At 45.7% G+C, this 22,925-nt stretch overlaps 1 protein-coding gene across 2 annotated transcripts in view; it reads right to left on the bottom strand.

Moving 5' to 3' along the window:
* Nucleotides 1-22,925, bottom strand: part of CFAP70 (cilia and flagella associated protein 70) — a 149,060-nt gene that overhangs the window by 30,072 nt on the left and 96,063 nt on the right. For both annotated transcript variants that reach the window (XM_063935053.1, XM_063935054.1), the window contains 2 exons: nt 3,589-3,704; nt 2,033-2,191 (listed from right to left, as the gene is read on the bottom strand). In XM_063935053.1, the coding sequence (XP_063791123.1) occupies nt 2,033-2,191; nt 3,589-3,704 (275 nt within the window). The remainder of the gene's footprint in view (nt 1-2,032; nt 2,192-3,588; nt 3,705-22,925) is intronic.

Here is a 22,925-nt window from a genome sequence, read left to right as displayed (position 1 = left end):
AGATTTCCTGTCTGTTCTCTAATCTGTTGTGCAATAAATTCACCTTAGCACTTACACATATCCAAACAGGTGTCGGCGTTGTCGACGGAGACACCCTCTCACACACATATTTGCTCTATCTCCTCCTTAGGGGAGCCTTTTACCTCAGACATGTCGACACACATGTACCGACACACCACACACACAGGTGATGCTCTATTTGAAGACAGTTCCCCCACAAGGCCCTTTGGAGAGACAGAGAGAGAGTATGCCAGCACACACCCCAGCGCTATATGACCCAGGAATCACACAGTAACTTAGTGTTAACCCAGTAGCTGCTGTATATATTGTTTTTACGCCAAATTTATGTGCCCCTCCTCTCTTTTTCACCCTCTTCTATCGTGCTACTGCAGGGGAGAGCTTGGGGAGCTTCCTCTCAGCTGTGGAGAGAAAATGGCGCTGGTGAGTGCTGAGGAAGAAGCCCTGCCCCCTTAGCGGCAGGCTTCTGTCCCGCGATTTTGTGCAAAACTAATGGCGGGGGCTCATGCATATTACAGTGCCCAGCTGTATATATGCTGCTTTTTGCCAGGAGGTACTCAATTGCTGCCCAGGGCGCCCCCCCCCCCCCCCTGCGCCCTGCACCCTACAGTGACCGGAGTGTGTGGGTTAGTGTGGGCGCAATGGCGCACAGCTGCAGTGCTGTGCGCTACCTCATATGAAGACAGTCTTCTGCCGCCGATTTTGACGTCTTCTTGCTTCAACCCGCCGGCTTCTGTCTTCTGGCTCTGCGAGGGGGACGGCGGACCGGCTCCGGGAACGGACGACCATGGTTAAGTTCTTGTGTTCGATCCCTCTGGAGCTAATGGTGTCCAGTAGCCTAAGAAGCGCAACCTAGCCGCAGTTAGTAGGTTTGCTTCTCTCCCCGCAGTCCCACGTAGCAGAGAGTCTGTTGCCAGCAGATCTCTCTGAAAATAAAAAACCTAACTAAAATACTTTCTTATTAGCAGGCTCAGGAGAGCCCACTAAAAGCACCCAGCTCTGGCCGGGCACAGATTCTAACTGAGGTCTGGAGGAGGGGCATAGAGGGAGGAGCCAGTGCACACCAGTAGTACTAAATCTTTCTTAGAGTGCCCAGTCTCCTGCGGAGCCCGTCTATTCCCCATGGTCCTTACGGAGTCCCCAGCATCCACTAGGACGTTAGAGAAATGTGGGTGCAATGTTAGTGGTGTGGTTACCCCCTGGACTCAGGGACCCGTGTGCACCACACACATTGCATCCATTATACAAACGCCAATGAAGTAAAGGTTCCAGGAACTTGTTAGTAGTCCAAGCTAAAGGCGTGTTTCGTGTGGGATGATGTATTATATATGTGGACTGAGTACATGCACCAGACTTGTATTATATTGGATTATTATGTGTATTTGGTGCAGTAAGAATGATGGGGGTCATTCCGAGTTGTTGCTCGCAAGCGGATTTTAGCAGATTTGCTCATGCTAAGCCGCCGCCTACTGGGAGTGAATCTTAGCATCTTAAAATTGCGAACGATGTATTCGCAATATTGCGATTACACACCTCGTAGCAGTTTCTGAGTAGCTCCAGACTTACTCGGCATCTGCGATCATTTCACTGCTTGTCGTTCCTGGTTTGACGTCACAAACACACCCAGCGTTCGCCCAGACACTCCTCCGTTTCTCCGGCCACTCCTGCGTTTTTTCCGGAAACGGTAGCGTTTTTTCCCACACGCCCATAAAACGGCCTGTTTCCGCCCAGTAACACCCATTTCCTGTCAATCACATTACGATCGCCAGAACGAAGAAAAAGCCGTGAGTAAAATTCCTAAGTGCATAGCAAATTTACTTGGCGCAGTCGCAGTGCGGACATTGCGCATTAAGCGGAAAATCGCTGCGATGCGAAGATTTTTACCGAGCGAACAACTCGGAATGACCCCCGATATTCTGAAAAGAGGCATCTAGCATACAGCACCAAAGTGTCCCAAGTGCCAGTCAGGAGCCCTGTAGCCGAATACACCCAGGGGGCTCGGTGCTCCTGTTACCTCTCTCCCCAGCTTCTCCAATCACAGTCCTCCCACTGTCCGAAGAGTTGGACCGAGCCGCAGACCCCTCAGTGGCCAGCTCAGCCTGGTGGAGTTTTCTAGCTTCAGAGAACGCCATCTCCATCCGGATGTCATTCCCCCAGATCTCATACAACAAACCTGTAGGACACATAGGGGAAACTTTACTAAGGTGGGAGGTTTTTTTTAGAACTGGTGATGTTGCCCATAGCAACCAAAGTCTATCCATAATCTTCTAGAAGGAGCTACAGTAGATCAATGTTAACTAGAATCCGATTGGTTGCTATTCCAGTTCTCAAAAACTCCCACCTTAGTAAATTTACCCCAAAGAGAGAAGGAACTCCGGTTACCCTTCACTCAGCATAGTAATATAACTCATATTTATAGAATCGCCAATAGATTCTGTGCAGCGGATATTTTTACTGCAGTTAGTGTAAGTGATTTTAATGATGCAACACTGTGCTATAATATATTATGCTGTGAATTAAAAACTAACAATGTATTAACACTCAGAAAGAAGTAATACAACATGTGATAAAAGAATTATTCTTAAAAAGCATCTGTTACCTACACACTGGAGGCAGCCATTTTGTGTTTTGAGTCAATATTCATGGGACTGCAGCCTATCTGCTTACTAGGAACCAGTGCCTTCATGAATATTGACCATGGCTCATGAATATTGGCCATGGCTCATGAATATTGACTACGGCTCATGAATACTGGCTATGGCTCGTGAAGACTGGTCATCACTCATGAATATTGGTCATGGCTCATGAATATTGACTACGACTCATGAATACTGGCTACGGCTCGTTAAGATTGGCCATCGCTCATGAATATTGGCCATGGCTCATGAATATTGGACATTGCTCATGAATATTAACAACGGCTTATGAATATTGAACATCGCTCATGAATACTGGCCACGGCTCACGAATATTGGCCACGGCTTATGAATATTGGACATCGCTCATGAATATTGGTCATGACTCATGAATGTTGGACATTGCGCATGAATATTGGTCATGTAGAGCTTTAGTAATGTCACTGGTGATAGCTGCGCCAGTTGTGTGAAGATAACAAGTGCACATTACATATGATAGGGAATAGAAAATGCATTATAAGGAGCTGGAGTCTTAAAACCTATTTTCGCGGCGTGTACCACTAAGTAAGGCCAATAATCATTGTCTGCTCTAAATCAGGCATGTTATTATAGTAGGGGTCACTTGGACATTTTGTAAGCTTTAATCTACTGTCAACTGAGTGACGCTCCCTCCAATCTGCCTTCATATTAGCACTGAGCATGCGTGAGGAATGCACCAGTGCATAAAACAATTAGATTAGTCTTACGTTTTCCTCAGAGCAACAAGTTTTGCAACGTGTACTAAACAGCTTCTATCGGACTCTAAAGCATGTCTTTAATGGTTGCTCAGCTTATATAATGTCTGCTACCCCTGCGTGTAAGTGACAGGAAGGACAGGGGGTGGGAATACTTCTATAATAGTGACAGTGAGGAGCCGTGGAGTGATCATACTTACCCAGCATGGTCCACGCCAGTGCACTGCTGGGGTCCACACATGTAGCGTCTTCAAAGAACACCTCTGCCTCGCCTACGTTGTCCATCAGAGCAGCTGTTATGCCGCACAGGAGCAAGCTGTACAGACAGCACAGTGTCATTCCTATACACACAGGTCAGCATCAAGGGCCCCCAGCCTGGGAAATCCTATACACCCCCTGCATCCTGCCAGTCTATAAGGGCCAGAGCGCAGAATAAACTGGAACCTCCCAAATTCTACTGAATAAAGACGGCATGTACAAAGAACTATTACCAAAAACTATTATGTGTCCTGTGATTAATAATATACACATATAATATAAAGAGCACATTTGGAGGGTCTCTGGGCAACTTCTCTACTTTATCTCTCTCCAAGGTTTGGTACAGCTCCCCTCAAATATGGAGGAGAATGGACACTTTCCTACCCATACTCAACGCTTTCTGCCCTAATTGACTAAGGGATCTATTTACTAAAGCCTTGGATGGAGATAAAGTGGATGGAGATAAAGTAGCAGCCAATCAGCTCCTAACTGCCATGTCACAGGCTCGGTTTGAAAATGACAGTTAAGAGCTGATTGGCTGGATTATTTAACTCCATCCAGTTTATCTCCACCCTAGGCTTAGTAAATAGACCCCTTAATGTGCTGATTCCTCATAGATGGGGTGTAGCTGCTGCTCCCAATATAACCCGATCCTTCCATGGGGGTAATTCCAAGTTGATCGCAGCAGGAATTTTTTTAGCAGTTGGGCAAAACCATGTGCACTGCAGGGGAGGCAGATATAACATGTGCAGAGAGAGTTAGATTTGGGTGTGATGTGTTCAATCTGCAATCTAATTTGCAGTGTAAAAATAAAGCAGCCAGTATTTACCCAGCACAGAAATAAAATAACCCACCCAAATCTAACTCTTTCTGCACATGTTATATCTGCCCCACCTGCAGTGCACATGGTTTTGCCCAACTGCTAAAAAAATTCCTGCTGCAATCAACTTGGAATTACCCCCCTTGTACGGAGGTATACAGGGACCTGCTAGTGAGGCAGGCAGAGGTTTGTATAACAGTCACATATGGGCTGAGTGGCAGATACAGACGTGCATGAGGAACGTGTAAGTGGATGCTTTTAAACCCAGCTGCTAATATAAGACATTACATCAGTTTTAATTAATGGTGGCGACCTTTAAATATCTGCCATACAGAGGCCACAGAACATTGGGATTAATATCAGAAGCATATTGATATCATACAACATATGATTGCACACATGTATATTTATGCACACACATTATATATATATATATATATATATATAAACAATAGGTAAGAACCCACAGCACATACATCCGCGGTGCCAGTGGTATTGTGACCACACTATTTAAATAATATTAGGTGAGTGCTGAATTTGTATGATTTTTTTATTTAAATAGTGCGGTCACAATACCACTGGCACCGCGGATGTATGAGTGCTGTGGGTTCTTGCCTATTGTTTATATAAAATTTTTGTGGTCGCACTCTTTCTTGCACCCCTATTGTCCATATGTAAATTAAATGTTAAGAAATTCTCCAGGTGTTTTGACTGATATGCTTGGGTGTGGTTCCTGTCTCTTTAAAAGAGTGGGACAGGGCCTAAACACATGATAGAAGCATGCTGTGTATTTAAAATCCAAAAGATGCCTGTGAGCATTGCTCAGATTTGTGTAAGTCAGTGTAGGGACTGACCAAATGGGAAGGCCGTGAAGTGGCTGGTCAGCTTAACAAACTATTTGCAATATTTTGGAACTAACATTCCCTGAATTCAGATGAATTACAGTTTGAAGTGTTAATATTAGATGAGTGCTGAATTTGTATGATATATATATATATATATATATATATATATATATATATATATATATAGATAGCGGTGTGGGGATCGGCACTCACGAATAAGGGTGCTGGAATACTTGCTGCGGTGCCCTCTGTAATCCTCTGTGGGATCCAATATGATATGCAGCAAAAGCAGCGGCACTCAGCAGACAAATGTAGATGAAGAAAATAGCGTTTATTTACATCCTACGGCGTTTCGGGGATCAAGCCCCGTCTTCAGGGACAGACGATATAAATATACAGACATGCACACAACATATATATACCTGTGAGAACAATTAGTCCTAAAACGGGATTCAACTCACCTGTCAGACGCCATCACCGCTGCCGCATGCAGCCGGGAGCCAGCGTGTCACGAGTCCCCGGGCATTGACGTCAGTGTGCTGCGCCGGACAGGGAGCCAATCACGTCCGTTACCATGCGGTTACTAAGCAACTGCAGGAAACATAAACAACAAAACTTGTGAAAATGATACATTGCATATTAACATAACGAAATCAATTACTACAAACGACTAACAATAAACAAAACCAAACAAGAAACGAATCAAAATATGATCCAAAAAAGATTAAAAAGAAGGAAACGATTATACCCTCTGATCATAGATCTGACTATCCAATAAAGGACCAAATAAACGATCATCATTATATTTCAGCCTATGATTACAATTACATATAAGACTGTTTCAATACTAACTAAAGGCCATAAACGTAACAGGAAAGGACAATGTTATGTTTCCTGCAGTTGCTTAGTAACCGCATGGTAACGGACGTGATTGGCTCCCTGTCCGGCGCAGCACACTGACGTCAATGCCCGGGGACTCGTGACACGCTGGCTCCCGGCTGCATGCGGCAGCGGTGATGGTGTCTGACAGGTGAGTTGAATCCCGTCTTAGGACTAATTGTTCTCACAGGTATATATATGTTGTGTGCATGTCTGTATATTTATATCGTCTGTCCCTGAAGACGGGGCTTGTTCCCCGAAACGCCGTAGGATGTAAATAAACGCTATTTTCTTCATCTACATTTGTCTGCTGAGTGCCGCTGCTTTTGCTGCATATCATATTGGATCCCACAGAGGATTACAGAGGGCACCGCAGCAAGTATTCCAGCACCCTTATTCGTGAGTGCCGATCCCCACACCGCTATCCATATAGGATAACTAGCACATTGCCATGCAGGCACAAAAGCTATGTTAAAAATCCTGGATAAGGCACCAATGGGATATATTTGTTTTACTATTCTTCATATATATATCCAGGGAACTTTGATTTGTCATCACAGTTATCCACAGTGATTTTATTGGATTGCACTGCACGGGTGAGGAGATTTGTCCCTCTGATCAGAGACATTTGACTATCCAATATATTCAGCTTTGATTTGGCTAACATGTCAGCACCAGATTCTGACATTGAAGCAGCCTGGGAACTGGCACAGCTTGATGCCAAAGAAAGATACAGCTACTCTGATGCAGAGGCACAGGCAATTCTTATTAAACAAAAATTGGATGATGACCCTCCAGTTTCTACTACAGAAGAACTATACCGTCAATGGCTCAAAATGAAACAACGTGAGTGTGATTTTACTTATCACGGTATCACACTATCGGACTATTACCGTACTAATCAAATACCGAGGGGATTTAGGATAAAAAATACCCCCACGATAGGACGGTATAGTATACCCTTCTGTAGAAGATGGGTAGCAATTTTAAATAAATGTTCCATGGATCTAATGTTGCTCGTCATAGAAGAATCGACACGCGAATTGACACAGATTAAAGAGCAACTCACCACATTCGAGAGTGCACATAAGCCAACTTTGTCAGCTGATTCTACCACTAATTGGCTAGACAAATTACAGGTGCACATGGAGCAATACAGGAGCAACCTGATTAAATATAAGAAAGAAAAATTGCAAAAGGTCCAAGCTGATTATCAACAGAGAAGAGTTTACTCTTGGCTCAGTAATACTAATTCTACCCAACAGCGACCGACACACTTTAGGAGGTATCGGCAAAGAAATCATCCGTTTGAGCAAACTGACTCCAGTACATCATTGAGTGAAGCTGAACAACCAAGTACCCCCTCTACGTCTAATACTACTACATACCCTTTAGGGGTGGCTACCCGGTCGGGACATCGCCCAGCCCCCGGACGAGGACGAGGCGGTCGGGGCAGAACAAAAGGCTCAAACGCACGTCGACCACCACGCCATTGACGGATCTAGTCATTAACTTATCCTCTACTCCACTTACTCCAACTGAGCATAGAGTATTATCACGTGGATTGTCATTTGTGCCCACCACTAGACCAGATGACTTTACTTCATTGGTGGAAAACTATAAATTCAACAGGACTTTACGACTCAAAGAACACTTTGGAACAGCAGAGGGGCCTAAGCATGATTCCAATATTCCATCAAAGTTAAGAAAGGTGGCACCAAGATCCAGATTTGACCCCAATACGAACAATCCGTCTATCAGAACATTCTCAAGGATGTTAGAACAAACATATCAACAGACCTCTGATACTACCTATCATCCTAACCTCTCAATAGAGGAACGAGTGGCCTTGAAGGACTTATCTACAAGGTCTGACCTGGTAATCAGGGAAGCGGATAAAGGGGGATCTGTAGTTATACAGGATTTACCAGTATATGTGACAGAGAGCAATCGATTATTGTCGGACACTGCCACATATAAATGTTTAACATTTGACCCTACCTCACAATACAAAACAGAATTAGATAAGGTTTTGGCACAAGGAGTTAGTACGGGAGCATTATCTAGTGAACAGGTAAATGCTATGACAGTACAGTACCCGACCGTACCTTTATTCTATACAGTACCAAAAGTACATAAATCCTTGTTAAAGCCGACCAATTGTGTCGGCTAGAAAATCCCTGTATCACCCTATTTCCATCTTTTTGGATGCCTTTCTCAACCCATGTGTCCAGGCAGTCCCTTCCTATTTAAGGGACACTACAGCCTTATTGAAGCATTTACATGGGCTGGATACCTGTTCTGATCAACTGCAGTTGTGCAGTGCAGATGTAACTAGCCTCTACACCTGCATCCCACATGAAGCAGGTGTGGAGGCAGTACGGATGTTAATTACTAACAATCCTTTGTATTTGGGTCCACCAATTGAAGTATTTCTACAATTGTTAAATTTGGTTTTGACACGTAATTATTTTACATTTAATGGAAAAATTTTTTTACAGTTGACCGGCTGTGCGATGGGGTCCCCAGTGGCCCCATCGTACGCGAATGCTTATATGTATAAGGTGGAGACCTTACTGTTTGACAGTCTACTTGGATCATCTGTGTACTTCTATAAGAGGTACATAGATGATCTTCTGATTTTTTGGAATGGGTCAGCAGTATCACTATCTAAACTTTTGGATGACCATAATGCCTCTAATAATGTTGTTAAATTCACTTATCAGATTTCATCCCAGACTGTACATTTTCTAGATGTGGCCATTTCTCTAGTTGACGGTATTCTACAAACTAATCTTTATGTTAAACCCACAGACAGAAATTCAGTGCTACATCATGCTAGTTTCCACCCCCTGACCACACGCAGGGGTTTACCATATTCACAATTATTACGAGCCAGACGCATTATTTCAGATCCCACACAGACTGAAACAACCATGGACCACATGATAACCAAGTTTGAAGAGCGTGGTTATCCACAGGCAGAGCTTTTTGCTAATAAGATCAAAGCACTTAAACAGACACGGGAATCCCTATTGAACAATACCGCTCCATCACGTAGTCACACTACGGATATCAATAGAATTCCATGGGTCAACAAATACACGACAGCTACTACCCCTCTGGTAAGGAAGGCCAAACAACTGTGGCCAATGATAAATACTGATAAATCCTTGCCAGCCTTGATGGGTTCTAAATTACTTCCCAGTTACACCAGGGGTAAAAGTATTGCAGACACAGTCGTTAAATTGGACATTTTCCCTTTAAGTAAAACGGAACAATCACACTTTTTGCGTCCCAAACTTGGTTGTTACCGCTGTTTAGGTTGCTCCACCTGTAATACTCTGATGACGGGTTCCTTTTTCTGTCACCCTATTACGGGTAAAAAATTTACCATTAGACACAGAGTAACTTGCTTGTCTACCCATGTAATTTATATGTTAAAGTGCCCCTGTGGATTAGCCTATATAGGCAAAACACAGAGACAATTTAGGGAACGAATGGCACTGCACCGCAGTGCCATCAAATTGGCCTTAGAGAAGGGTAACAGTGACCAGCCAGTGGCTCGTCACTGTGTACAAGCTAGGCATACAGTGGCCAGCATGCGTGCCATGATAATAGATCAGGTACCCCTGTCGCATCGGGGTGGAGATAGGAACAAGATCCTTCTGCAACGAGAAAGCAGATGGATCTTTTTCCTTAATACCCTGTCACCACGGGGTCTTAACGAGACTATGGGTCTCCAAAGTTTCTTATGAATACAGGATATCTTTACCCAAAGCTAGCACCCATAGATTAGTTGCCCCATGATGTAACCTTTAGATTCACACAGTGCTCATTGTCCTTTCCTGTTACGTTTATGGCCTTTAGTTAGTATTGAAACAGTCTTATATGTAATTGTAATCATAGGCTGAAATATAATGATGATCGTTTATTTGGTCCTTTATTGGATAGTCAGATCTATGATCAGAGGGTATAATCGTTTCCTTCTTTTTAATCTTTTTTGGATCATATTTTGATTCGTTTCTTGTTTGGTTTTGTTTATTGTTAGTCGTTTGTAGTAATTGATTTCGTTATGTTAATATGCAATGTATCATTTTCACAAGTTTTGTTGTTTATGTTTCCTGCAGTTGCTTAGTAACCGCATGGTAACGGACGTGATTGGCTCCCTGTCCGGCGCAGCACACTGACGTCAATGCCCGGGGACTCGTGACACGCTGGCTCCCGGCTGCATGCGGCAGCGGTGATGGCGTCTGACAGGTGAGTTGAATCCCGTCTTAGGACTAATTGTTCTCACAGGTATATATATGTTGTGTGCATGTCTGTATATTTATATCGTCTGTCCCTGAAGACGGGGCTTGTTCCCCGAAACGCCGTAGGATGTAAATAAACGCTATTTTCTTCATCTACATTTGTCTGCTGAGTGCCGCTGCTTTTGCTGCATATATATATATATATATATATATATATATGCAAAAAAGCAGCGGCACTCCGGGTCTTGTATTAGCAAAAAGTGTTGTATCCAGGCATTTAAAATAAATGCATAAACCAGAGTATATAGGGAGTGCCGGACTACCCAACACTATATATATATATATATATATATATATATATATATATATATAATCATGGAAGGAGTGCACTCACCAGACGATTCATGTAGTCAAGCAGGGTTTTAATGTAGCACAGACATCATAGTCACACCGTCTGTGCTACATTAAAACCCTGCTTGACTACATGAATCGTCTGGTGAGTGCACTCCTTCCATGATTATATGCATTCACGGGACCAATAGGGTGCATACCCCTAGTCTCATGAACATTGAGTGACACCCCAGCAAGTGTTGAATTTGGAGAGTGCCAACAACTTGTGACTCTTTATATATATATATATATATATATATATATATAGTGCATCCGGAAAGTATTCACAGCGCTTCACTTTTTTCACATTTTGTTATGTTTCAGCCTTATTCCAAACTGGAATAAATTAATTTTTTCCCCTCACAATTCTACACACAATATCCCGTAATGACAACGTGAAAAAAGTTTTTTTTAGATTTTTGCAAATTTATTAAAAATAAAAAACTAAGAGATCACATGTACATAAGTATTCACAGCCTTTGCCATGAAGCTCAAAACTGAGCTCAGGTGCATCTTGTTTCCACTAATCATCCTTGTGATGTTCCAATAGCTTAATTGGAGTGAATTGGAGTAGAGATGAGCGGGTTCGGTTTCTCTGAATCCGAACCCGCACGAACTTCATGTTTTTTTTCACGGGTCCGAGCGACTCGGATCTTCCCGCCTTGCTCGGTTAACCCGAGCGCGCCCGAACGTCATCATGACGCTGTCGGATTCTCGCGAGACTCGGATTCTATATAAGGAGCCGCGCGTCGCCGCCATTTTCACACGTGCATTGAGATTGATAGGGAGAGGACGTGGCTGGCGTCCTCTCCGTTATAGTAGAAAAGAGTAAAGACTGAGTGACTTAGTTATAATTGTGGGGAGGATTGGGGACGGGGAGCAGCTGTTAGGGAGTACAGTGATTTAGATTAGGAGAGAGAGAGAGAGAGAGATTGACCTGATTTACTGGAGCTTAGGAGTACTGTAGAAGAGAGTGCAGAGTTTACTAGTGACTGACCACAGTGACCACCAGACAGTGCAGTTTTATTTAATATATCCGTTCTCTACCTGAAAAAAACGATACACACAGTGACTCAGTCACATACCATATCTGTGTGCACTGCTCAGCCCAGTGTGCTGCATCATCTATGTATATATTATATATCTGACTGTGCTCAGCTCACACAGCTTATAATTGTGGGGGAGACTGGGGAGCACTGCAGTGCCAGTTATAGGTTATAGCAGGAGCCAGGAGTACAAGACAGTCACATACCATATCTGTGTGCACTGCTCAGCCCAGTGTGCTGCATCATCTATGTATATATTATATATCTGACTGTGCTCAGCTCACACAGCTTATAATTGTGGGGGAGACTGGGGAGCACTGCAGTGCCAGTTATAGGTTATAGCAGGAGCCAGGAGTACATATTATATTAAAATTAATTAAACAGTGCACACTTTTGCTGCAGGAGTGCCACTGCCAGTGTGACTGACCAGTGACCTGACCACACTGACCACCAGTATAGTTAGTAGTATACTATATTGTGATTGCCTGAAAAAGTTAAACACTCGTCGTGTGACTTCACTTGTGTGGTGTTTTTTTTTTTATTCTATAAAAAACTCATTCTGCTGACAGACAGTGTCCAGCAGGTCCGTCATTATATAATATATATACCTGTCCGGCTGCAGTAGTGATATATATATATTTTTTATATCATTATTTATCATCCAGTCGCAGCAGACACAGTACGGTAGTTCACGGCTGTAGCTACCTCTGTGTCGGCACTCGGCAGTCCGTCCATAATTGTATACCACCTAACCGTGGTTTTTTTTTTTCTTTCTTCTTTATACATACATACTACGACATCTCTTTATCAACCAGTCTATATTAGCAGCAGACACAGTACAGTACGGTAGTTCACGGCTGTGGCTACCTCTGTGTCGGCACTCGGCAGTCCGTCCATAATTGTATACCACCTAACCGTGGTTTTTTTTTCTTTCTTCTTTATACATACATACTACGACATCTCTTTATCAACCAGTCTATATTAGCAGCAGACACAGTACAGTACGGTAGTTCACGGCTGTGGCTACCTCTGTGTCGGCACTCGGCAGTCCGTCCATAATTGTATACCACCTAACCGTGGTTTTTTTTTCTTTCTTCTTTATACGTACATACTACGACATCTCTTTATCAACCAGTCTATATTAGCAGCAGACACAGTACAGTACGGTAGTTCACGGCTGTGGCTACCTCTGTGTCGGCACTCGGCAGTCCGTCCATAATTGTATACCACCTAACCGTGGTTTTTTTTTCTTTCTTCTTTATACGTACATACTACGACATCTCTTTATCAACCAGTCTATATTAGCAGCAGACACAGTACAGTACGGTAGTTCACGGCTGTGGCTACCTCTGTGTCGGCACTCGGCAGTCCGTCCATAATTGTATACCACCTAACCGTGGTTTTTTTTTCTTTCTTCTTTATACGTACATACTACGACATCTCTTTATCAACCAGTCTATATTAGCAGCAGACACAGTACAGTACGGTAGTTCACGGCTGTGGCTACCTCTGTGTCGGCACTCGGCAGTCCGTCCATAATTGTATACCACCTAACCGTGGTTTTTTTTTCTTTCTTCTTTATACGTACATACTACGACATCTCTTTATCAACCAGTCTATATTAGCAGCAGACACAGTACAGTACGGTAGTTCACGGCTGTGGCTACCTCTGTGTCGGCAGTCCGTCCATAATTGTATACCACCTAACCGTGGTTTTTTTTTCTTTCTTCTTTATACGTACATACTACGACATCTCTTTATCAACCAGTCTATATTAGCAGCAGACACCGTACAGTACGGTAGTTCACGGCTGTGGCTACCTCTGTGTCGGCACTCGGCAGTCCGTCCATAATTGTATACCACCTAACCGTGGTTTTTTTTTCTTTCTTCTTTATACATACATACTACGACATCTCTTTATCAACCAGTCTATATTAGCTATATGTCTATATGTGCTGATTGGGGAGGGTTTTTTGGAAGGGACATCCTGCGTGACACTGCAGTGCCACTCCTAAATGGGCCCGGTGTTTGTGTCGGCCACTAGGGTCGCTAATCTTACTCACACAGCTACCTCATTGCGCCTCTTTTTTTCTTTGCGTCATGTGCTGATTGGGGAGGGTTTTTTGGAAGGGACATCCTGCGTGACACTGCAGTGCCACTCCTAAATGGGCCCGGTGTTTGTGTCGGCCACTAGGGTCGCTAATCTTACTCACACAGCTACCTCATTGCGCCTCTTTTTTTCTTTGCGTCATGTGCTGATTGGGGAGGGTTTTTTGGAAGGGACATCCTGCGTGACACTGCAGTGCCACTCCTAGATGGGCCAGGTGTTTGTGTCGGCCACTAGGGTCGCTTAGCTTAGTCATCCAGCGACCTTGGTGCAAATTTTAGGACTAAAAATAATATTGTGAGGTGTGAGGTATTCAGAATAGACTGAAAATGAGTGGAAATTATGGTTTTTGAGGTTAATAATAATATGGGATCAAAATGACCCCCAAATTCTATGATTTAAGCTGTTTTTTAGGGTTTTTTGAAAAAAACACCCGAATCCAAAACACACCCGAATCCGACAAAAAAAATTCGGTGAGGTTTTGCCAAAACGCGGTCGAACCCAAAACACGGCCGCGGAACCGAACCCAAAACCAAAACACAAAACCTGAAAAATTTCAGGCGCTCATCTCTAAATTGGAGTCCACTTGTATATTCAGTTGACTGGACATGATTTGGAAAGGCACACACCTGTCTATATAAGGTCCCACACTTGACAGTGCATGTCTGAGCACAAACCAAGCATGAAGTCAAAGGAATGGTCTGTAGACCTCCGAGACAGGATTGTCTCGAGGCACAAATCTGGGGAAGGGTACAGAAAAATATCTGCTACTTTGAAGGTCCCAATGAGCACAGTGTCCTCCATCATCCGTAAATGGAAGAAGTTCGGAACCACCAGGATACTTCCTAGAGCTGGCCAGCCGTCTAAACTGAGCGATCGGAGGAGAAGGGCCCTAGTCAGGGAAGTGACCAAGAACCCGATGATCACTCTGTCAGAGCTACAGCATTTCTCTGTGGAGAGAGAAGAACCTTCCAGAAGGATTACTATATCTCTGCATCAATCCACCAATCAGGCCTGTACGGTAGAGTGGCCAGACGGAAGCCACACCTTAGTAAAAAGCACATGGCAGCCCACCTGGAGTTTGCCAAAATGCACCTGAAGGGTTCTCAGACCATGAGAAACAAAATTCTCTGGTCTGATGAGACAAAGATGGAACTCTATAGCGTGAATGCCAGGCGTTATGTTTGGAGGAAACCAGGTACAGCTCATCACCAGGCCAAATACCATCCCTACAGTGAAGCATGGTGGAGGCAGCATCATGCTGTGGGGATGTTTTTCAGCTGCAGGAACTGGGAGACTAGTCAGGATAGAAGGAAAGATGAATGCAGCAATGTACAGAGACATCCTGGATAAAAACCTGCTCCAGAGCGCTCTTGACTGGGGCTTGACTCAGACTGGGGCTTTCAGTAGGACAACGACCCTAAGCATACAGCCACGTATCAAAGTAATGGCTTCGGGACAACTCTGTGAATGCCCTTGAGTGGCCCAGTCAGAGCCCAGGCTTGAATCCGAATTAACATCTCTGGAGAGATCTGAAAATGTCTGTTCACCGACGCTTCCCATCCAACCTGATGGAGCCTGAGAGGTGCTGCAAAGAGGAATGGGCGAAACTGCACAAAGATATTGTAGGTGTGCCAAGCTTGACGCATCATATTCAAAAAGACTTGAGACTGTAATTGCTGCCAAAGGTGCATCAACAAAGTATTGAGAAAAGGCTGTGAATACTTCTGTATATGTGATTTCTGTTTTTTATTTTAAATAAATTTGCAAAAATCCCATTATGGGGTTGTGGCTGGAGACTCTGGCAGCCACATGGTTAATGGCAGCCACAGCACGTAAGGGGTTAACCCCCAAGTGCCCAGCGCCATTTTGAGGACAATAGGCACTTGGCGTCACTGTTAAACATACTTACAGCGCTGGGCCCGGACTGTTTCAAAATATGTTTAATGATGTGTTTTAACATGTCATATGTAGTGCTCTGTGCACAATTGTAGGATTGCATGTTTAAATGTAAGATGTGCTCACCTGTATTTTAAAGGGAAAAAATAAGAATTTACTTACCGATAATTCTATTTCTCATAGTCCGTAGTGGATGCTGGGGACTCCGTAAGGACCATGGGGAATAGCGGCTCCGCAGGAGACTGGGCACATCTAAAGAAAGCTTTAGGACTATCTGGTGTGCACTGGCTCCTCCCCCTATGACCCTCCTCCAAGCCTCAGTTAGGATACTGTGCCCGGACGAGCGTACACAATAAGGAAGGATTTTGAATCCCGGGTAAGACTCATACCAGCCACACCAATCACACCGTATAAACTGTGATCTGAACCCAGTTAACAGCATGATAACAGAGGAGCCTCTGAAAGATGGCTCACAACAATAATAGCCCGATTTTTGTAACAATAACTATGTACAAGTATTGCAGACAATCCGCACTTGGGATGGGCGCCCAGCATCCACTACGGACTATGAGAAATAGAATTATCGGTAAGTAAATTCTTATTTTCTCTAACGTCCTAAGTGGATGCTGGGGACTCCGTAAGGACCATGGGGATTATACCAAAGCTCCCAAACGGGCGGGAGAGTGCGGATGACTCTGCAGCACCAAATGAGAGAACTCCAGGTCCTCCTCAGCCAGGATATCAATTTTGTATAATTTTACAAACGTATTTGCTCCTGACCAAGTAGCTGCTCGGCAAAGTTGTAAAGCCGAGACCCCTCGGGCAGCCGCCCAAGATGAGCCCACCTTCCTTGTGGAGTGGGCATTTACAGATTTTTGGCTGTGGCAGGCCTGCCACAGAATGTGCAAGCTGAATTGTACTACAAATCCAACGAGCAATAGTCTGCTTAGAAGCAGGAGCACCCAGCTTGTTGGGTGCATACAGGATAAACAGCGAGTCAGATTTCCTGACTCCAGCCCTCCTGGAAACATATATTTTCAGGGCCCTGACAACGTCTAGCAACTTGGAGTCCTCCAAGTCCCTAGTAGCCGCAGGCACCACAAATAGGTTGGTTCAGGTGAAACGCTGAAACCACCTTAGGGAGAAACTGAGGACGAGTCCTCCATTCCGCCCTGTCCGAATGGAACATCAGATAAGGGCTTTTTCAGGATAAAGCCGCCAATTCTGACACGCGCCTGGCCCAGGCCAGGGCCAACAGCATGACCACTTTCCATGTGAGATATTTTAACTCCACAGATTTAAGTGGTTCAAACCAATGTGACTTTTGGAACCCAAAACTACATTGAGATCCCAAAGTGCCACTGGAGGCACAAAAGGAGGCTGTATATGCAGTACCCCTTTTACAAACGTCTGAACTTCAGGGACTGAAGCTAGTTCTTTTTGGAAGAAAATTGACAGGGCCGAAATTTGAACCTTAATGGACCCCAATTTCAGGCCCATAGACACTCCTGTTTGCAGGAAATGTAGGAATCGACCCAGTTGAATTTCCACCGTCGGGCCTTACTGGCCTCGCACCACGCAACATATTTTCGCCAGTTGCGGTGATAATGTTTTTGCGGTTACATCCTTCCTGGCTTTGATCAGGATAGGGATGACTTCATCCGGAATGCCTTTTTTCCTTCAGGATCCGGCGTTCAACCGCCATGCCGTCAAACGCAGCCGCGGTAAGTCTTGGAACAGACAGGGTCCTTGCTGGAGCAGGTCCCTTCTTAGAGGTAGAGGCCACGGATCCTCCGTGAGCATCTCTTGAAGTTCCGGTTACCAAATCCTTCTTGGCCAATCCGGAGCCATGAATATAGTGCTTACTCCTCTCCATCTTATCAATCTCAGTACCTTGGGTATGAGAGGCAGAGGAGGGAACACATACCCTGACTGGTACACCCACGGTGTTACCAGAGCGTCTACAGCTATTGCCTGAGGGTCCCTGGACCTGGCGCAATACCTGTCGAGTTTTTAATCATGTGGAAGACTTCTGGGTGAAGTCCCCACTCTCCCGGGTGGAGGTCGTGCTGAGGAAGTCTGCTTCCCAGTTGTCCACTCCCGGAATGAATACTGCTGACAGTGCTATCACATGATTTTCCGCCCAGCGAAGAATCCTTGCAGCTTCTGCCATTGCCCTCCTGCTTCTTGTGCCACCCTGTCTGTTTACGTGGGTGACTGCCGTGATGTTGTCCGACTGGATCAACACCGGCTGACCTTGAAGCAGAGGTCTTGCTAAGCTTAGAGCATTGTAAATGTCCCTTAGCTTCAGGATATTTATGTGAAGTGATGTCTCCAGGCTTGACCATAAGTCCTGGATATTCCTTCCCTGTGTGACTGCTCCCCAGCCTCGCAGGCTGGCATCCGTGGTTACCAGGACCCAGTCCTGAATGCCGAATCTGCGGCCCTCTAGAAGATGAGCACTCTGCAACCACCACAGGAGGGACACCCTTGTCCTTGGTGACAGGGTTATCCGCTGATGCATCTGAAGATGCGACCCGGACCATTTGTCCAGCAGGTCCCACTGGAAAGTTCTTGCGTGGAATCTGCCGAATGGGATTGCTTCGTAGGAAGCCACCATTTTACCCAGAACCCTTGTGCATTGATGCACTGAGACTTGGCTCGGTTTTAGGAGGTTCCTGACTAGCTCGGATAACTCCCTGGCTTTCTCCTCCGGGAGAAACACCTTTTTCTGGACTGTGTCCAGGATCATCCCTAGGAACAGAAGACAAGTCGTCGGAACCAGCTGCGATTTTGGAATATTGAGAATCCAACCGTGCTGTAGCAACACTACCTGAGATAGTGCTACACCGACCTCCAACTGTTCCCTGGATCTTACCCTTATCAGGGAATCGTCCAAGTAAGGGATAACTAAAATTCCCTTCCTTTGAAGGAATATCATCATTTCGGCCATTACCTTGGTAAAGACCCGGGGTGCCGTGGACCATCCATACGGCAGCGTCTGAACTGATAGTGACAGTTCTGTACCATAAACCTGAGGTACCCTTGGTGAGAAGGGTAAATTTTGACATGAAGGTAAGCATCCTTGATGTCCCGAGACATCATGTAGTCCCCTTCTTCCAAGTTCGCAATCACTGCTCTGAGTGACTCAATCTTGAATTTGAACCTCTGTATGTAAGTGTTCAAAGATTTTAGATTTAGAATCGGTCTCACCGAGCCGTCCGGCTTCGGTACCACAACAGTGTGGAATAATACCCCGTTCCCTGTTGCAGGAGGGGTATCTTGATTATCACCTGCTGGGAATACAGCTTGTGAATGGCTTCCAAAACTGTCTCCCTGTCAGAAGGAGACATCGGTAAAGCCGACTTTAGGAAACGGCGAGGGGGAGACGTCTCGAATTCTAATTTGTACCCCTGAGATATCACCTGAAGGATCCAGGGGTCTACTTGCGAGTGAGCCCACTGCGCGCTGAAATTCATTGAGACGGGCCCCCCACCGTGCCTGATTCTGCTTGTAAAGCCCCAGCGTATACTGAGGGCTTGGCAGAGGCGGGAGAGGGTTTCTGTTCCTGGGAACTGGCTGATTTCTGCAGCCTTTTTCCTCTCCCTCTGTCACGGGGCAGAAATGAGGAACCTTTTGCCCGCTTATCCACGAAAAGACTGCGCCTGATAATACGGCGTCTTCTCATGTTGAGAGGCGACCTGGGGTACAAACGTGGATTTTCCAGCTGTTGCCGTGGCCACCAGGTCTGAAAGACCGACCCCAAATAACTCCTCCCTTAATAAGGCAATACTTCCAAATGCCGTTTGGAATACGCATCACCTGACCACTGACGTGTCCATAACCCTCTACTGGTAGAAATGGACAACGCACTTAGACTTGATGCCAGTCGGCAAATATTCCGCTGTGCATCACGCATATATAGAAATGCATCTTTCAAATGCTCTATAGGCAAAAATATACTGTCCCTATCTAGGGTATCAATATTTTCAGTCAGGGAATCCGACCACGCCAACCCAGCACTGCACATCCAGGCTGAGGCGATTGCTGGTCGCAGTATAACACCAGTATGTGTGTAAATACATTTTAGGATACCCTCCTGCTTTCTATCAGCAGGATCCTTAAGGGCGGCCATCTCAGGAGAGGATAGAGCCCTTACAAGCGTGTGAGCGCTTTATCCACCCTAGGGGGTGTTTCCCAACGCACCCTAACCTCTGGCGGGAAAGGATATAATGCCAATAACATTTTAGAAATTATCAGTTGTTATCGGGGGAAACCCACGCATCATCACACACCTCATTTAATTTCTCAGATTCAGGAAAACTACAGGTAGTTTTTCCTCACCGAACATAATACCCCTTTTTGGTGGTACTCGTATTATCAGAAATGTGTAAAACATTTTTCATTGCCTCAATCATGTAACGTGTGGCCCTACTGGAAGTCACATTTGTCTCTTCACCGTCGACACTGGAGTCAGTATCCGTGTCGGCGTCTATATCTGCCATCTGAGGTAACAGGCGCTTTAGAGCCCCTGACGGCCTATGAGACGTCTGGACAGGCACAAGCTGAGTAGCCGGCTGTCTCATGTCAACCACTGTCTTTTATACAGAGCTGACACTGTCACGTAATTCCTTCCAACAGTTCATCCACTCAGGTGTCGACCCCCTAGGGGGTGACATCACTATTACAGGCAATCTGCTCCGTCTCCACATCATTTTTCTCCTCATACATGTCGACACAAAAGTACCGACATACAGCACACACACAGGGAATGCTCTGATAGAGGACAGGACCCCACTAGCCCTTTGGGGAGACAGAGGGAGAGTTTGCCAGCACACACCAGAGCGCTATATATTATATACAGGGATAACCTTACATAAGTGTTTTTCCCCTTATAGCTGCTGTATAGTTAATACTGCGCCTAATTTGTGCCCCCCTCTCTTTTTTTAACCCTTTCTGTAGTGTAGTGACTGCAGGGGAGAGCCAGGGAGCTTCCCTCCAACGGAGCTGTGAGGGAAAATGGCGCCAGTGTGCTGAGGAGATAGGCTCCGCCCCCTTATCGGCGGCCTTATCTCCCGTTTTTTTTATGTATTTTGGCAGGGGTTAAATGCATCCATATAGCCCAGGAGCTATATGTGATGCATTTTTTGCCATCCAAGGTGTTTATTATTGCGTCTCAGGGCGCCCCCCCCAGCGCCCTGCACCCTCAGTGACCGGAGTGTGAAGTGTGCTGAGAGCAATGGCGCACAGCTGCAGTGCTGTGCGCTACCTTGTTGAAGACAGGACGTCTTCTGCCGCCGATTTTCCGGACCTCTTCTGCCTTCTGGCTCTGTAAGGGGGCCGGCGGCGCGGCTCTGGGACCCATCCAAGCTGGGCCTGTGATCGTCCCTCTGGAGCTAATGTCCAGTAGCCTAAGAAGCCCAATCCACTCTGCACGCAGGTGAGTTCGCTTCTTCTCCCCTTAGTCCCTCGATGCAGTGAGCCTGTTGCCAGCAGGTCTCACTGAAAATAAAAAACCTAAACTAAAACTTTCACTAAGTAGCTCAGGAGAGCCCCTAGTGTGCACCCTTTTCGTTCGGGCACAGAGATCTAACTGAGGCTTGGAGGAGGGTCATAGGGGGAGGAGCCAGTGCACACCAGATAGTCCTAAAGCTTTCTTTAGATGTGCCCAGTCTCCTGCGGAGCCGCTATTCCCCATGGTCCTTACGGAGTCCCCAGCATCCACTTAGGACGTTAGAGAAATGCACTTACTATATCTGTCTGAATAAGCATCTCCTATCTTCTGGGAATAGGAAGTTGCATGCTAATCGCCTCTGCTAGCAGATGTGTGAATGACAAAACCTTTTTGATGTTGGATAGTGCACGGAAGGTAAAGGCTGGGTGTGAGTTCCTTAGAGAAAGATGTTAATCAGATTGTGTTTTACGAATGCAAACTAGTGAGTTTCCTGTAACAACAGTTTGATGTAACATTTCCTAGGCTGTACTATGAGGGTCATTCCGACACGTTCGCTCGCTGCGTTTTAACGCAGCAGAGCGAACGGGCCCCTGCTGCGCATGCGTCGTAGTGCGCCTGCGCATGCGGGACGGCCGAAGGCCGTAGCAGGATAGCTATCGCCTCTGCCTGATTGACAGGCAGAGGCAATCGATGGTCGGGAGTGGGCGAAACGGCGGCGTTTGGCCGCCGTTTCGTAGGCGCGGTCTGACCAATGCAGGCGTGGCCGGACCGAACGGGGGGCGGGCCGCAGCGGCTGCGTGACGTCATACGCAGCCACTGCGGGCCAGGGAGCGAGGAGTAGTTCAAGCAATGATGTTTTAGAAGCATTTGTATAATTTCATGATATGGTGCAGGTATTTATTTATTCCCCAGCATGACACTCCTGTGGGCAATGCTTACCCCTCCACACTGCGGCGGTTCTGGTGTCGTCTGCCTGGCTGGGTAGTACTGGCGGCGTGCAGCTATCTGCGGCTGAGCATTAGACGCTGAAGTGTGTGGTGTAGCAGGAAGCGCTTGGTCGCGGACCGCGACTTCCGGGTTTTTCGGAAGGAAACCGCCACCCACTAAAGGCGGAGAAAGGCGTCAGTGATCAAGAACGTCAGGTGGAACGCAGGTGGAATGCACCAGAAGCCGGAAGCTCCGAAAAACCCGGAAGTCGCGGTCCGCGATCAAGCGGTCCCTGCTACACCCCACGCTTCAGCGTCTATTGCTCAGCTGGAGATAGCTGCACGCCGCCAGTACTACCCAGCCAGGCAGACGAAACCAGAACCGCCGCAGTGTGGAGGGGTAAGCATTGCCCAGAGGAGTGTCATGCTGGGGAATAAATACCTGAACCATATCATGAAATTATACAACTGCTGCTAAAACATCATTGCTTGAACAAAGTTGTGAAAACAAACCGCTACTTCAGCAGCAAATAATACGGGACTATGACTCTCTTATCATAAATAATAAATATGCTTATCTAACAGCTTTTTAACGTTGACACCACTAAGTTCCCTGGAGGGAGATAACAACTTTACTAACCAGCAGGACTGCATGAAGG

This window comes from Pseudophryne corroboree, chromosome 7, assembly GCF_028390025.1.
Source record: "Pseudophryne corroboree isolate aPseCor3 chromosome 7, aPseCor3.hap2, whole genome shotgun sequence".
Taxonomy (NCBI): domain Eukaryota; kingdom Metazoa; phylum Chordata; class Amphibia; order Anura; family Myobatrachidae; genus Pseudophryne; species Pseudophryne corroboree.
Note: the sequence above shows the minus strand (reverse complement) of the source record. Positions and strands in the feature narration are given on the sequence as shown.